At 43.6% G+C, this 15,064-nt stretch overlaps 1 protein-coding gene across 4 annotated transcripts in view; it reads left to right on the top strand.

Moving 5' to 3' along the window:
• The window catches only part of FAAP20 (FA core complex associated protein 20), a 51,484-nt gene that overhangs the window by 5,665 nt on the left and 30,755 nt on the right, over positions 1 to 15,064 (top strand). For all 4 annotated transcript variants that reach the window (XM_068242773.1, XM_068242774.1, XM_068242776.1 and 1 more), the window contains exon 2: positions 1,282 to 1,395. In XM_068242773.1, the coding sequence (XP_068098874.1) occupies positions 1,282 to 1,395 (114 nt within the window). The remainder of the gene's footprint in view (positions 1 to 1,281; positions 1,396 to 15,064) is intronic.

The following is a 15,064-nucleotide window of genomic DNA, read 5'->3' as shown; positions in this document are numbered from 1 at the left end:
GCCGGCAACGTCAAGTCGTCACACATCTCCGCCTTCAATGCCGCCCACTGTTCTTCCTGATTAGCGGAAGCACAGTGGGCGGTATTGAAGGCGGAGATGTGTGACAACATGACGTTGCCGGCGCTTGGAACGCAGAAGTGGTGAGTAATTCTCCGTATGCCTCCCCGCCGCCGAGCCGCACTTGCCACCGCTACACGGAGGGGGAGAGAGGCAGAAGGAGGGGTCCCAGGTGAGGAAGGGGGGGGATATTTCCCCCCTCCCCACCGCTGCCTCCACTGCCCCTCCTTCTAGCGCTGCTTCCCCCCCTCCTGGGCATTTATACTGGGGGGAACTGTACTAGCTATACTGGGGGCAACGAAACTAGCTACACTGGGGGCAACTAAACTAGCTATACTGGGGGCAACTATACTAGCTATACTGGGCACTACCTACCTATACTGGGCACTATGCTAGCTATACTGGGCACTATACTAGCTATCTGGGTACTATACTAGCTATACTGGGCACTTTACTGGCTATACTGGGGCACTACCTATCCATACTGGGACTATACTAGCTATACTGGGGCACTATACTAGCTATACTGGGGCACTATACTGGGGTAACTATACTAACCATACTGGGGCAACTAAACTCCCTATACTGGGGCAACTATGCTAGCTATGCAGCCGCCCCCCCCCCCCCCAATAGCACGGCACTGTCCACTAGGTCGCGCAAACACCCGCGCGAAATTCAAGCAGCAAGTTTCAGGCAGCGGTCGTGAAGCCACAGTCGAACCCTTTGAAGCAGGTCATTTTAGCGCTGAGTGCTGAAGGTGGGCGCTGCTATAGCGCTAATGATATAGTGCACACCTCACGCAAGGGTAATTTGGGGTTCTGGATATCGCCAGACTCCGAGTTACATCTCCCTCTGAGTTGCTATTGCCTTGTCTGCAAATCTACACAATACACACAGCTGAGCTTGCTTGTAACTCTCCCGCTACCAGACAGCACTGAGCAAGCTGTGGCTGTGAGCTGTGGTGGGACTACAGGTCCCTGCAGGATTAGGATGCTGGACCTTGTCCTGGAGGGCAGCGAGTGCCACAAGGCTTGCTGCAGATAAAAATAGCAGCAGGACATAGTTCACAGATGCACTCCAACACCCAAGTTAGCTGGTGTTTGTTTTCCACAACTTGCTGTACTCAAGGGTTGTTACTGATCAATGCTAGAGGATATACTGTATATTTGATATTAAATGGCATTTTGAGTAAATCATCTGACCTGACCTGTTGCTGCTTTGCAGGTTTTTCACAATGACAGAGAGGAGAGCAGATAAGCTGAAGTTGAAGAGAAAAAAGTATGTGAATGAAGCACATGAGGCAGAGACCAAGCAGCACTCCATGCCGGCTGTAAACTCGTAAGTGGTACACATCTTTCACATCAGATGGTGGAGGGATAATGCCCTGAGAACTTTTCACTGCATGCAGACTTGAAGTTTCAGGCAACTTAGGCCGGGGTTCGCACTTATCCCTGCAATTTTTGGCAATGTTTTTCCATACTTGTTTTTCTGGACACTATTCACATTTGTAAGCGCTTTTTCACACACTTTTTTTTTCACTGCAGATAATGAAAGACAATGGGAAATCACGTGATGTGAAAATGTATCCTGCAGGAAATACGTTTGTTCTTTATACGCATGCGAAAGGATTTGTCATCGGAGCTCTGCTGCATTGCACAGGCAATATTTTACTTCAGATCGTATATTAGATTAATGAAATGATCGGATTGGGCAAAAGAACATATAGGGCTTGATTCACAAAGCCCGTGCTAACTGTTTAGCACGTGAAGTGCCGCTCGCGGACTTTTGCGCGCGCAAAGTGCCGCGATGGCGCAAATCGCGGCACTTTGCGCGTGCAAAAGTCCGCGAACGGCACTTCACGTGCTGTTTAGCAGACCCGTGCTAAACAGTTTGCACGGCTTTGTGAATCAAGCCCATAGTCTGCTGACTGCTAGTGACCGAGCCCAGCTCAAAATCAATTCTTCTCAATCGGAAGCAGATTGGACATGCTGTAAAATATTGCTCAAAATACTGGCTATCGTTCCGTGTGCATGTCCTTTGAATTCATTTTCAATTAACAATCAGAAAAATGATCAGAAATCTGATAAAAATTTTAAAAAATTGTATACGTATGCACGCTAGCTTTCTTCTATATACAATCTGTGTTTGATATTCATATCTATCTGATCACTCGCTCCAATAGGATCTGAAGTGAAAATTGCATGGTGTGCATCAGCCTTAAAGAAAACCTGTAACATCAAAAAGTTCCCCTGGGGGGTACTCACCTCGGGAGGGGGAAGCCTCAGGGTCCCAATGAGGCTTCCCATGCCGTCCTCCGTCCCTCGGGGGTCTTGCTGCAGCCCTCTGAACAGCGGCGAGGTAAATATTTACCTTCCCGGCTCCTGCACAGGTGCTGTGGCGGCTCTCGGCTCCGAAACAGGTGGAAATACCCAATCGCCGTCGGGTCTGCTCTACTGCGCAGGCGCAAGTCTCCGGCACCTGCGCAGTAGAGCGGACCCGACTGAGATCGGGTATTTCCGTCTACTTCGGAGCCGAAATCCGCAACAGCGCCCCGCTGGAGCCTGGAAAGGTAAATATTGAACAAGCTGACAGATTTGTCGGGCTGCTGTTCGGAGGGCTGCAGCGAGACCCCCGTGGGACAGAGGACGGCGTGGGAAGCCTCATTGGGACCCTGAGGCTTCCCCCTCCCGAGGTGAGTACGCCCCAGGGGAACTTTTTGATGTTACAGTGTCTCTTTAACCACTTTACCTCCCTTGCTACGCTTATCTACTCCCCACAAAACTTTACTTGAAGCTCAGGGGAGTAGATAGGCGTACTTGTGGTAAACAGTGTGCTGTATGCCCAATAAGCTATCTGATTATGTATATAGGGTATCATTTTAACCGTGACAAGTGAGAGAATAGATTTTGTGGTGTTTGACAACTGAGGGCTAAGTCATGTGATTTTTTTTTTTTTTTTTACCGGAAAACTGAATGAAAAGCAATAAAACTTATTTTCATGTACTCTATACCCCTAAATAAATACTTGTAAAAAAACCCAAAAGTGACAGCATTGAAAAGAGAATACATAGTTACCCTAGGGACTTAGCTTTTAAAATATGTATGCCATGAGAGTGTATTACTGTTAATCATGAAGATAAGGGCTTTTAATTACTGATAGAGTACAATGAAAAAACAAAAAACACAAACCAGAAACTAATATATTATCGCCATACATTGTACTAGGAACATCATTTAAATGTTGAGATAACCAGGACAAATTAGCAAATACAATGTGTGGGTTTTACCTATGGTAACATTGTTTATTTGAAAACTATAGTGCATGGAAATGGAGGAATTGTGTATTTTTTCTTATTTTTTCTCATTTTTCCCTTTAAAATGCACAGATAATAGCATAATTACTAAAAGCAAATATCACCCTCACAAAGCATAATTTGTGGCAAAAAAAACAAGATATAGATCATTTACATCTGATGAGTAGCAATAAAGTTATTGGTGAATGAATGGGAGGAGCGCTGAAATGTGAAAATTGCTCTGGTTTTTAAGCAAAAAACCCTGTGGTGCTGAAGTGGTTAAAGGAAACCCGAGGTGAAAATAAACTAATGAAATAAACAATTGTATCTGCCCTCCTTCTCTTAAAAATGACTTTTTTTAGATAGTATTATTATTATTTATTTATAAAGCGCCAACATATTCCATGGTGCTGTACAAAGTAGGAAAACAAACAAGGGATACATAATGATACAGTAATATACATCAAATATGGACACTGGTACAAAATACAGAACTGGTGATTACAATAGCAGATGTAACATGATGAATAAAAGGTATAACAGAGAGCAAGCTATTAAATTAATACAATTCCAAGACACAAAAGGATGAGAGAGCCCTGCCCTAAAAGGAATGGAGGGAAACACAGTTTTAATTTATATTTAAATCTAGTTTTTAAGTTTTTACTGTTTCATTGTCTCTGCCTAATGACACCTTCATTGAAGTATGCCAGAGCTAAAATCTATGAACTGTTGACCATTTGTATCGCTTTCCTGTTCTCAGAAGCCATTTTCTGCTAGGAAAGTGTTTAATAGTTGTAATTTCTTATCAGTGAGGGTCACACTGTAGTCTGACACAGTCCTGACTCAGACCGGAAGTGCCACATACATATCTGATGCTTAACTCTTTCAGGCAGAGAAAGAAAAAAAGGAACACAGCATAGTTATTTGTGTGCTTGGCACTGTACATACACATATCTATCTCATCATGTCACATGTCACCTCGGGTATCCTTCAATGCTCTCTGTCAGTCCCTCCACTGGCTGCCAGTCACTCCTAGGATGCAATTCAAATCCTAACAGCTCTCATCAACAAGGCCTTTTCCAGTATGGCTCCACCTCAAAATAGAAGCATATATCTGCAGACAGTCTTGCTGGCAGCTTCTACTCTTCCAACCTTCTCTCTAGGCACCTCTTCTCATTCCAGCATGCAGGACTTTTCTTGAACTTCTCTCCTCTTTTGAAACTCCCATCCATAACTTGACTTGTTCAGCAATACACCACCCTTTACCGTCTTTAAGGAGTCCCTATGGTAAAAATGACAGTCTGTCTTAATGAGGACAGATGGAGGGGGGGGGGGGGTGTTATAGGGTCAAATATTTACCTGTCCCAACGTCTTCAGGTGCTGCTTCGTCCCCTTCTCGATAGTGCAGTTGCTGCCATTTTTCCAAAGACTGCCGAAGCTCTGCGGAAACCTAAGCCTGCACTGCCGCAGCTTGCCCCCCCCCCCACCTTGGCAACCACCAATTAGGAAGCGGCTGCCGAGCCAGCGGTGGACCGCGGCAATGCAGATGGGGGTGGTCAGAGCCCCGAGGATATTTTTAAAAATCATAAGGGCACACTCTCTCTGGCATTCAATTACAAATTAACTTGTATAGTGGTATGTTATGTAGATGTTTGTAATAAAGTGCAATGATCCTTTAACCACCCTGGCGTTCTGATTAAATCGCCAGGGTGGCTGCGGGAGGGTTTTTTTTAAATAAAAAAAAAACTATTTCATGCAGCCAACTGAAAGTTGGCTGCATGAAAGCCCACTAGAGGGCGCTCCGGAGGCGTTCTTCCGATCGCCTCCGGCGCCCAGAATAAACAAGGAAGGCCGCAATGAGCGGCCTTCCTTGTTTTGCTTAGATCGTCGCCATAGCGACGAGCGGAGTGACGTCATCGACGTCAGCCGACGTCCTGACGTCAGCCGCCTCCGATCCAGCCCTTAGCGCTGGCCGGAACTTTTTGTTTTGGCTACTCTGGGCTCAGGCGGCTGGGGGGACCCTCTTTCGCCGCTGCTCGCGGCGGATCGCCGCAGAGCGGCGGCGATCAGGCAGCACACGCGGCTGGCAAAGTGCCGGCTGCGTGTGCTGCTTTTTATTTTACGAAAATCGGCCCAGCAGGGCCTGAGCGGCAGCCTCTGGCGGTGTTGGACGAGCTGAGCTCGTCCAGACCGCTCAGCAGGTTAAAGTACACCTGAAGTAAGAGGGATATGGAGGCAGCCATATTTATTTCCTTTAAAGTAATACCAGTTACCTGGCTATTCTGCTGATACTCTGCCTCTAATACTTTTAGACCCTGAACAAGTATACAGCAGATGTTTCTGTCATTTTTGTCAAATCTAACAAGATTAGCTGCGTGCTCGTTTCTGGTGTGTTTCGGACAATTCTGCAGCCAAACAGATCAACAGGACTGCCAGGCAATAAATATATATGGCAGCCTCTATATACCTCCCGCTTCAGGCTCCCTTTAAGTATTGAGTAAAAAGCAGGAGAACTTGTATCCAGGGCTGTGGAGTCGGTACAAAAATCTTCCAACTCCGACTCCTCAGTTTATGAAACCTCCGACTCTAAATCCAACTCCGGGTACCCAAAATTGCTCTGACTCCGACTTCTTGACTCCGACTCCTTAGTCTAATACTTACCAGGGCTGTGATTTTGTACAAAATCATCCGACTCAGACTCCTCAGTTTATGAAATCACCGACTCCAACTCTTAAGCTGGCCATACACTAGACCGATTCCCCACCGATCGACAGCAGATTCGATCACTGGGATCGAATCTGCTGTCACATTGTTCATGGTACACGCTAAATTTCGATCTATTTCGTCCCGAAATAGATCAATACCGTCGATCGGCCACGGGTAGGGAGCGCGTCGCTAGCGGCGTCGAGTGCCCGACGACCGATGCAATACATTACCTGCTCCGCCGGCGCGACTCCCCAGGTGTCAGCTGTCTTCTCCGCTCTGGTCTGGTCTCCGGGTCCGGCATGCTTCACTTCTTCTTCCTGTCCCAGCAGGAAGTTTAAACAGTAGAGGGTGCTGTACTGTTTAAACTTCCCCCAGACAGGAAGAAGTGAAGCATGCCGGACACGGAGACCAGAGCGGAGAAGAAGACAGCGGAGACCTGGGGAGTCGCGCAGGCGGAGCAGGTAATGTATGCAGAGGGGGAGCGGCGGCAGCACCACCACCACCACAGATTGTGAACGGTTTCATGCTGAAATCTATTCACAATCTGTTTGCAGTAAAGGCAGCCATACGATCCTTCTCTGATCAGATTCGATCAGAGAGGGATCTATCTGTTGTTCGAATCTGATGGCAAATCGACCAGTGTATGGCTACCTTTACTCCGGGTACCCGCAATTGCTCCGACTCAGACTACAACTTCGACTCCACAGCCCTGCTTGCATCAGTGGGATATTGCATTTTTTTTTTACATTGCAAGAATCCAATTTTAAATTGACAGCAAGTGCAGCGATAATAATACACCATTTGAAGGGGTATGGATACTCAGTGAATCCCACTGTAAGTGGCACTTTTTCATGCATCATCTTTATATCTGACAATTGAATATGGAAATGTCACATATGGCACAAAGTTATCGCTTGATTTGGGTATTTGATACGGTTGTGTGGTGAGGCCTCTGTGCACCAGCAACAAATACATAAATGATCAGAAGTTAAATTGACAATTTAAGGGTCTTTTTTGTTTTGCTTTCTTCAGTTTGAGGATTCTGCCTTCAGCATTGTTTTGGGTTTGCACAGAGGGTCTGCTTTCTTCGGGTTGCATGCATGTGTTCTGAGCATCGCCAGCAGTCACTTTATTATGCGTTCTTGCTCCATGATGAGTAATTGTTATGGTTCCTCTGAGGGCTATGACTGTGTCACTCTGGCGGAATATTGTGCTGTTTACTTTTATGAGTTTTTTTCCAGGTTGCTGCACCTGATAAAGGGTTGTGACAGAATGAAGGGATTGTCCATATAGATACTCCCTTGATGGGTATCAGTGGAGAAGGGGCAGCAAGTGAAGCATAACAAGGTCAGAGGTGGCTTCTTGGTTCAGATGACTTTCACATGACTGCCCACCCTGATGTGACATAATGCAGTCCGATTGCAGGAATTAGAAAGCCACCCCATGTCATGTGTAGAGTTATTACCAGATCTGATAATGCAATCCAAGAAGGATGGTGACTTTGTTCTTAGAAATCCACATTTATATGTATCTTGTATAGCTTTCTCATCACACTTGCCAGTAATCCAGTTGCAATGAAAGTATAGTACTGATATAGCTGGGTGAGGCCACTATTCATGCTAATATCCATCTGGGTGAGAACATCCCCTGAAGTCATTATTGGTATTCTCAGTCCCAGTATCTACATGCTGGGAAAATCAGGGAAGGTGTTGAAGTAGGTCAGGCAGTTTTCTAGTTGAGGAAGATTAGTGTTAGGGAAAGGTTTATATTATAACTTCAGTGTGCTGGTTTTGCACAGTTTGTCATTCATCCTCATGGGCTTCTTTCAGTTGCTATGTTTTGGTCTGGCCTAATGAAGGGCCAGCACCATTGTTTATGATTTGTGAAAAACAGCTGAATTTGATGCATATGGCAAGTTTTAGAAATAACAGCAGCATGTAGAATTGTGAAACACACACATTAGGCCTTTGGAATTCTGAGTTTTTAAAGATTGTAGTGTTTTTGATGCTTATAAATGTTATACTTAGAATACCGTACTCCTGGTTCCAAAAAAAAATACCATTCTTTTCTTGTGCCACCCACGTTATTTCTCCTATAAGGTTGCACTATCAACTCTCTGAACTGTACTGAGATCATGCAGCTGGGATTTTGAGGTATATACGAAGACTCCAAAATAGAATTTACATCAATTTTATACCTCTTTGGTGTTGTCCATTAGCATTATAGTAAGCAGAGGTAAAAAGAAAAATATGGTAAACTACCTGTACACTTTTAAAGTGGTCCAGAATTCTTGCACAGGACAGAAGGAAAATATTGAAAATGTGTGCCCTATATGTAATTAAAGCATTTTGCCTGTCTAATTCCCCCCTCATCTGGGACTAATATCCACGATAATTTGATCTCTGCAGCTATGTCAGCTCAGGTATCACCTCTGCCATGGCAGAGCTGCTAATTTGTAAAGACAGGACGTTAACCCTATGTCTGATTCCATGAAAGCAGGAAGTAGACACTGTCACAGAGCCACTGGTGGCCAGACCGCAAATTGCCTTCCAATCGGTTTCAGCACACAGACGATGCAAGCTGTGGTCGCGATCAATGGGCAGAAACCGACAGAATTTGGGAAGCGGCCCGACCAGAAGGGAGCCTGTGAGGTACGGTAATTACAACTTACACACTATTTCAGGGTATAACTGCCACCACTTCTGCTTTCCTGGGCCAGAAGCACCCACTGACTAGCTATTTCTAGACCTGCAAATAAAACGGTTAAACACTCTATTCTGTCTAGCTAGCAACGAAAGTAGCGTCTCCTCAGAAGTCTGGGTTCAGTTTCTGTGTTTAGCTGAATAATAGGGTAGCTGAATAAACAAAGGACGTTTGAACGTCGTTTGTTAAATATGCAATATGAATAATATATACAGAAAATCATTAAAATCAACAATTATTGAGACATGAGATAACACAGTATGAAAATAAAAGGGAGAAAAACACGGATACTTAAAGTTCATGGAGAGATGTCCTTTTGTGGCAGAATCATAAAGTCCTTGGTTTCAATTTCAGCAAAATTCTTTTGTTTCAGATCAGAGCAAAGTCCAAACAAGATGGCCGCTAGCCACGTGTCCTCTGGCTGGCAGCAGACAGGCTCTCATACAGATGGAATTTGGAAGACTGAGGTCTGCCTGCCGGCCATGTGCTTTTGATGAAGCTGGTTCGGGGGTGTGGCAATACTCGCCCCCTCCTAATTACCCACCAATGACAGTTCATTACCTCTGAGAGATTTTAGGTTTAAACTTATAAAATGCCGTAACTCATGAACGATACATGTCATATTTAGGTGGATAACAGATTCATACTTGTCGGAAAATACAGATTAATATGATATCAGACGTGACTTGGGTAGCTTCTCAGGTTCCTGAGAAGATTCATACCGCAATATTTTATATCCGCACGTTGGGCAGGCTTTAACGAATAAGACTATATAAATTTTATAGCTGTGCAATGTACGGTCTCCATATAATAGGTAAGAAACCATACATCACATGCATTCATATCTGTCCTTATCGGTGCCTCCCTGGCTGGCTTCTCATGGCCCCCCTGGGGAGCCAGCTTCCTGGCTCTTTTCATGGAGCCATTTGGCTGTGGGGGGAATGAGCTGGTCCCTGCAGGGAATCTGGCCACGTGCGAGATTCCTGAGGGATGAGGGGATGCTTTACTCAGAGGGGGACAGATCTCTGGTTTTAAAAAGAATACAAAAATGTCATTTTCTGATCGCTTGCACGACTACACAACCAATCCAGATTCTAGCACGTCAATGGCAATCGGTGCAATAAACCGATTGCGTTCTCGTTTCTCATGGCTGTTCCGTGACAGACACACTGCAGATTTATTGCAGGATTAGTATCAGCTGTAACAAAGAAATGTTTTCTTTAAAAGTTAAATTATGCTGTTGCATATCTTTTAGAGCAGAGAGGAAGTGCTGAGTTCAGGTCCGCTTTAAAGAAAATGCTACTGTCCTGTTGAATGTGCTGAGGTTCTCAACGTGTGGTACATGTATCCCCAGGGGGTGCTTCTGATGGTTCTTAACCAAGAATAACCAATTTAGAGTTTTAGAAAATGATAAATCTTATTCAAACACCAAATTAGTATTTTTTTTAATTAGAGAAATAGTAAATGCTTGGAAATTGTTTCAAACCAATTATCATGTATTACGATTTAATATATATTTGTCAAGGGGTACTTGTGATAATATTTACTATGCTGGGGGTACTTGGTGAGTACAGGATTTTAATAGGGGTACTTACCAATAAACTGTTGAGAAACAAGTCTAGTCTATAGCAAATACTATCTGAATCACTGACCCAGAGGTAGTGTGCAGATACTCCACTGGCTGCATTTGTGCTGCAGGTTTGTGAACCGAACGCTTCTGAAGCCACAAAATCAGCATGGCAGCTGGGCAACTGTCATTTTTTTTTTAAAAGGAATAATTACAGTGGCCTCCATATTTCTGTTACTTCCTATCACGTGAGCAATCTAGAAGCTGCCACTGGGAATCTCTTGGAGATACGAGTTGCCGGGTCATAGTGTTGATCCTCTGTTTTTTCGTTTCAAAATCCACTGAACACCTTTGTTCCAAAATCCACTGAACACCTTCTCCTTGCAGTTCGTTGATCCATAACTGGGATGCAGATTAGGCATTAGGGACTTTTTTTTTAATTAAAAAGGTAAATAAAGATTCTTACCTCCACATTCCAGGTTTATTTTGAAGAGTTAGTATACCTTAAATGCAAATCACGGCCTGCCTTTTATTTCCATCCTTGCACAGGCTGTAGCTTTGCTTCATGATAATGACCTCATATAGTTGGGCAGTTTAAAAATAAACATGTAAAAAAAGTGCTCCTAGGGCACAGGTGTTGAACTCCAGGCCTGGAGGGCCAGATCCATGCCAGTGTTTAGGATGGACTGAGAAAGCGAGGAATGTGTTCTACCTGATGGACCACACCTTTCCTGATTCCGCCTCATCAATTAATTTGAGCTGTGTAAAAAATGTGTGAGGAGCTCGGCCCACAAAGGACCTGTTTGACATCCCTGTCCTAGGGGGTACTTACCTCGGGAGGGGGAACCCTCTGGATCCTAAAGAGACTTCCCCGTCCTCCTCAGCCTCAGGGATCCAGTGCTGGCAGCCCCTGAAAATCTGCTGTTGGCGGTGCATGATCTGCCTTGGCTGTTTCAGCTGCGGCCCATCAGAAAGCTGCTACTGCGCCTGTGTGGGGCGTGTCACTGGCTTGTTATGGATGCTCAAAGTTCAGGGTCTGGATTGCACTGGCTAAGGAGGATGGGGGTAGCCTCTTTAGGATCCAGAGGCTGCCTCTTAATGAGGTAATTACCACCTACCTTTTTCATTACAGGTGGGAGGCCCTAAGGTTGCACATGTTTTCCTGTGTTATGTTGAAAAATGTTCACCTTTACATTTTTTCATCAGAGGTTCTGCCCTTTAGATAGCTTGATGACTTTCTTTGGCCTGCATGTTATGTTTATGAGGATAGTCTACTTTGCTGGTAGTCACCAGGAGACTGTGGTAGCCTTACTACACAATAGAGCTGCATCTGACACTACAAAATGTGTTTTTTCCTATTCAGATTCAAGAGGAGAATAGAAAATAATTGCAGACTGTGACCGCCTGTTTACTGCCTTTGGCTTACAATTAACAGGCACATTTTTCTTGGTGATTTTCATTTAAACCTGATTAATGAAGCCCGTTAGGGCGTTAAATTAATTACTTTTCTGTGTGGCTGTTCTTGTCTTGCTATACACCTTGCATGATAATGGAGGCAAGGAGCCTTAAACTTTGGTAGGGCGCCAGGGCTGCGTAGCACTGGAGATGCTGAGTGCGGATGAAAGCCTGGGTTCTCCGTATCCTCGCTAGACGTGCGGATGTGTCATTTCCAGGACGGGGGAGCGAGGCTGGATGTTGGATGACCGGGTTCAGCAGTGTGTGAAAGAGGTCAAATGATGCATCAAGACAGCTGTCAAATGAGAGAGCCTTTGGAAGATTAGGCTAAAAACAGAACAACAACACGAAAAAGTGCAGCATTTCCTAGAAAACCCCTAGATGATTGTTGTGTGTTTACCCTGAAGGAAAGTGCTGCTTTTAGCTTGATGATGTTTACTGTATATTTTCTTGTACCGTTACTGAGTCCAGCTCTGTACATCAAAGGTTATAACCCTATAGTGACTTTAATGCAGTCAGGGGAGAGTCTGGGCAACTCTGCTGCATTATATATCACTGCTCCTTTTTTCTCTGAAAAAATATAGGATAACGGCACAGATATACCATCTGATATCTTGCATGCTATTTTTTTTTTGTCAAATCAGTCTATTGGTGGGCACACACCATACATATCATTTTTTTTATATTTTCAAATCAAGAAGTACAATAATTTTTTTTTATTGATTGTAACATTTCACAAATCTGACCAATGTATTTGCAATATTATTTCCTAATTAAGAAATTGACAATCCTACACCAATCATTTTTCAGAAATATTGCTCAGCAAAATCCATCACTCATGATTGACTTATCGCACACACACACACACACACACACACACACACACACACGCCAGCACACGCCAGCACACGCCAGCACACGCCAGCACACGCCAGCACACACACACACACACACACACACACACACACACACACACACACACACACACACACACACACACACACACACACACACACACACACACACACACACACACACACACACACACACACACACACACACACACACTTTATAGTGGTGTGATAAACTATTTGCCCCCTTCCTGATTTCTTATTCTTTTGCATGTTTGTCACACTTAAATGTTTCTGCTCATCAAAAACCGTTAACTATTAGTCAAAGATAACATAATTGAATACAAAATGCAGTTTTAAATGATGATTTTTATTATTTAGTGAGAAAAAAAAACTCCAAATCTACATGGCCCTGTGTGAAAAAGTGATTGCCCCCCATGTTAAAAAATAACTTAACTGCGGTTTATCACACCTGAGTTCAATTTCTGTAGTCACCCCCAGGCCTGATTAGTGCCACACCTGTTTCAATCAAGAAATCACTTAAATAGGAGCTATCTGATAGGAGCTATCTGACACAGAGAAGTAGACCAAAAGCACCTCAAAAGCTAGACATCATGCCAAGATCCAAAGAAATTCAGGAACAAATGAGAACAAAGTACTGTAATTGAGATCTATCAGTCTGGTAAAGGTTATAAAGCCATTTCTAAAGCTTTAGGACTCCAGCGAACCACAGTGAGAGCCATTATCCACAAATGGCAAAAACATGGAACAGTGATGAACCTTCCCAGGAGTGGCTGGCCGACCAAAATTACCCCAAGAGCGCAGAGAAAACTCATCCGAGAGGCCACAAAAGACCCCAGGACAACATCTAAAGAACTGCAGGCCTCACTTCCCTTAATTAAGGTCATTGTTCATGGCTCCACCATAAGAAAGAGACTGGGCAAAAACGGTCTGCATGGCAGATATCCAAGGCGCAAACCACTTTTAAGCAAAAAGGACATTAAGGCTCGTCTCAATTTTGCTAAAAAAAATCTAAATGATTGGCAAGACTTTTGGGAAAATACCTTGTGGACCGACGAGACAAAATTTGAACTTTCTGGAAGGTGCGTGTCCCGTTACATCTGGTGTAGAAGTAACACAGCATTTCAGCAAAAGAACATCATACCAACAGTAAAATATGGTGGTGGTAGTATGATGGTCTGGGGTTGTTTTGCTGCTTCAGGACCTGGAAGGCTTGCTGTGATAGATGGAACCATGAATTCTACTGTCTACCAAAAAATCCTGAAGGAGAATGTCCGGCCATCTGTTTGTCAACTCAAGCTGAAGCGATCTTGGGTGCTGCAGCAGGACAATGACCCAAAACACACCAGCAAATCCACCTCTGAATGGCTGAAGAAAAACAAAATGAAGACTTTGGAGTGGCCTAGTCAAAGTCCTGACCTGAATCCTATTGAGATGTTGTGGCATGACCTTAAAAAGGCGGTTCATGCTAGAAAACCCTCAAATAAAGCTGAATTACAACAATTCTGCAAAGATGAGTGGGCCAAAATTCCTCCAGAGCGCTGTAAAAGACTCGTTGCAAGTTATCGCAAACGCTTGATTGCAGTTATTGCTGCTAAGGGTGGCCCAACCAGTTATTAGGTTCAGGGGGCAATTTCTTTTTCACACAGGGCCATGTAGGTTTTGAGTTATTTTTCTCACTAAATAATAAAAACCATCATTTACAACTGCATTTTGTGTTCAATTATGTTATCTTTGACTAATAGTTAACGGTTTTTGATGAGTAGAAACATTTAAGTGTGACAAACATGCAAAAGAATAAGAAATCAGGAAGGGGGCAAATAGTTTTTCACACCACTGTGTATGTATGTATATATATATATATATATATATATATATATATATATATATATATATATTATATTATATTATATACAATCCAATACAAGGTTTGGTCAAAATAATGGAAACACCTTGAAAATCAACAAAATATCTTTTAATATGGTGTAGGTCCACCTTTTGCGGCCATTTCAGCCTCAATTCTCCAAGATTCATACAAATTGTGAATTGTTTCCAAAGTAATTTTAGCCCATTCTTCAGTTCAAACCCCCTCCAGTTCTTTTAGAGATGATGGCGGCTGAAATCGACTTCTTACCTGAATCTCTAAAAACGTCCATAAATGTTCAATAATGTTGAGGTCTAGGGATTGTGGTGGCCAGATGAGATGCTCAACTTCATTAGAATGTTCCTCGTGCCATTCTTTAACAATTCTAGCTGTATGGATTGGGGCATTATCCTCTTGAAAAATTGCATTCCCCTCCAGAAACAGTTTTTGCACCATAGGATAAACTTGGTCGCCCAAAATTTCTAAATAGTCTCGGCTGTTAATTCTTCCATGAAGGGAAATCATTGGCCTGCCGGATTTCTAAGAAA

Source organism: Hyperolius riggenbachi, chromosome 6 (assembly GCF_040937935.1).
Source record: "Hyperolius riggenbachi isolate aHypRig1 chromosome 6, aHypRig1.pri, whole genome shotgun sequence".
NCBI classification, from domain to species: domain Eukaryota; kingdom Metazoa; phylum Chordata; class Amphibia; order Anura; family Hyperoliidae; genus Hyperolius; species Hyperolius riggenbachi.
This window is presented reverse-complemented; position numbering and strand designations above follow the sequence as displayed.